The 1,255-nt window shown below is 34.7% G+C and overlaps 1 protein-coding gene across 1 annotated transcript; it reads left to right on the forward strand.

The window, feature by feature from the left end:
• Positions 1–168: 168 nt before the first annotated feature.
• LOC109593298 (uncharacterized) lies at positions 169–937 on the forward strand (the record flags this gene model as incomplete). The annotated part of the gene is made up of 3 exons (XM_020008440.1): positions 169–410; positions 460–536; positions 584–937. Coding segments are annotated over exons 1-3 (660 nt in total), but the record flags the coding sequence as incomplete, so codon positions are not given.
• Positions 938–1,255: the final 318 nt, after the last annotated feature.

Here is a 1,255-nt window from a genome sequence, read left to right on the forward strand (position 1 = left end):
AAAGGAGCATTAAGAGCACATTTACAGGACCTGCCTATAAATAGTTATGAACATTATAACTGGCCCCAATATTTATTGCTAATTCTAAAATTCCAAAGGAAATGTCAATTATGTATAAAAAGTATAATAGCTCATACTTTATGCTATCAACACAGTAAGAGTCACATCAAGGGCCAAGAAGATGAAGGTGATGTTACTGTTGTCCCTGTTTCTTTATGCTAGTAGTACAACCAGTGGATCTTACTGTATGTCTACTGACTGTACTAATCAAGGTACTTCTGGGTCCTTCTCATTATATCTAAGAGTCTGTTGTGTTATGGATAACTTGGGAAGGAGTTTTACTATCAAAGGGAATGGCATCAGTAGATACATTCTCTGTCCAAGTGTACTACCAAAGCCTTGTCAATCAGGTACACACAGTTATGCAGCAATTTTTTATTAAAAATTTAATATCATTAGTAAGAAGTTGCAAGGACTTAAATAGCACTATCAATGGTGACTACACTATATATCCTGATGGAGTGACCCCAGTAGAGGTTAGTATAACTTGCTATGATTCATTCATCATTGATATACTGTACAGGTATACTGTGATATGAATGGTATCAATTGTGATGGAGAAGATGGTTGGACTAGAGTAGGATATTTTAACATGACTGAGTCTGATGCTACCTGTCCTGCTGGACTAATACAAAAGAACTTCACTAACATTGATCACCCACTGTGTGGTAGACTAGCTAACAGTTCTACCTGTATTTCAACTACTTTCTCATCTAACGGACTAACATACAATAAAGTCTGTGGGCAAGTTAGAGGATATCAATCTTTTAGAGCCCGGGCTTTTCTTAATTTTCAAAATGATATTGAAAATTTTACTGTTGATGGTGTATCCATTACTCATGGAAGCAATCCTCGTAAACATATCTGGACATATGCAGTGAGCAACTTTAAAAATTCATAAAAAATCCAATTTTGATTGGAATCAGCTCAAACTTGCTACTCAACATAAGAACATGTATACGTATCAGAAAATATTATAAAAATGGAGAATTCTCTCCTAGTCATTTTTGGCAAAATTTGGCCAAATACCCTGTACTATAGTACAGGGTATTTGGGCAACTTTTGGGCAACTTTAAAAATTCATAAAAAATCCAATCTTGATCGGAATGAGCCTAAACTTTCTACACAACACAAGAACATGTATATGTATCAGAAAATATTCTAACAATGGAGAATTCTCTCCTAGTCATTTTTG

This window comes from Amphimedon queenslandica, unplaced genomic scaffold (assembly GCF_000090795.2).
Source record: "Amphimedon queenslandica unplaced genomic scaffold, v1.1 AMPQUscaffold_2115_Cont25881, whole genome shotgun sequence".
Taxonomy (NCBI): Eukaryota; Metazoa; Porifera; class Demospongiae; order Haplosclerida; family Niphatidae; genus Amphimedon; species Amphimedon queenslandica.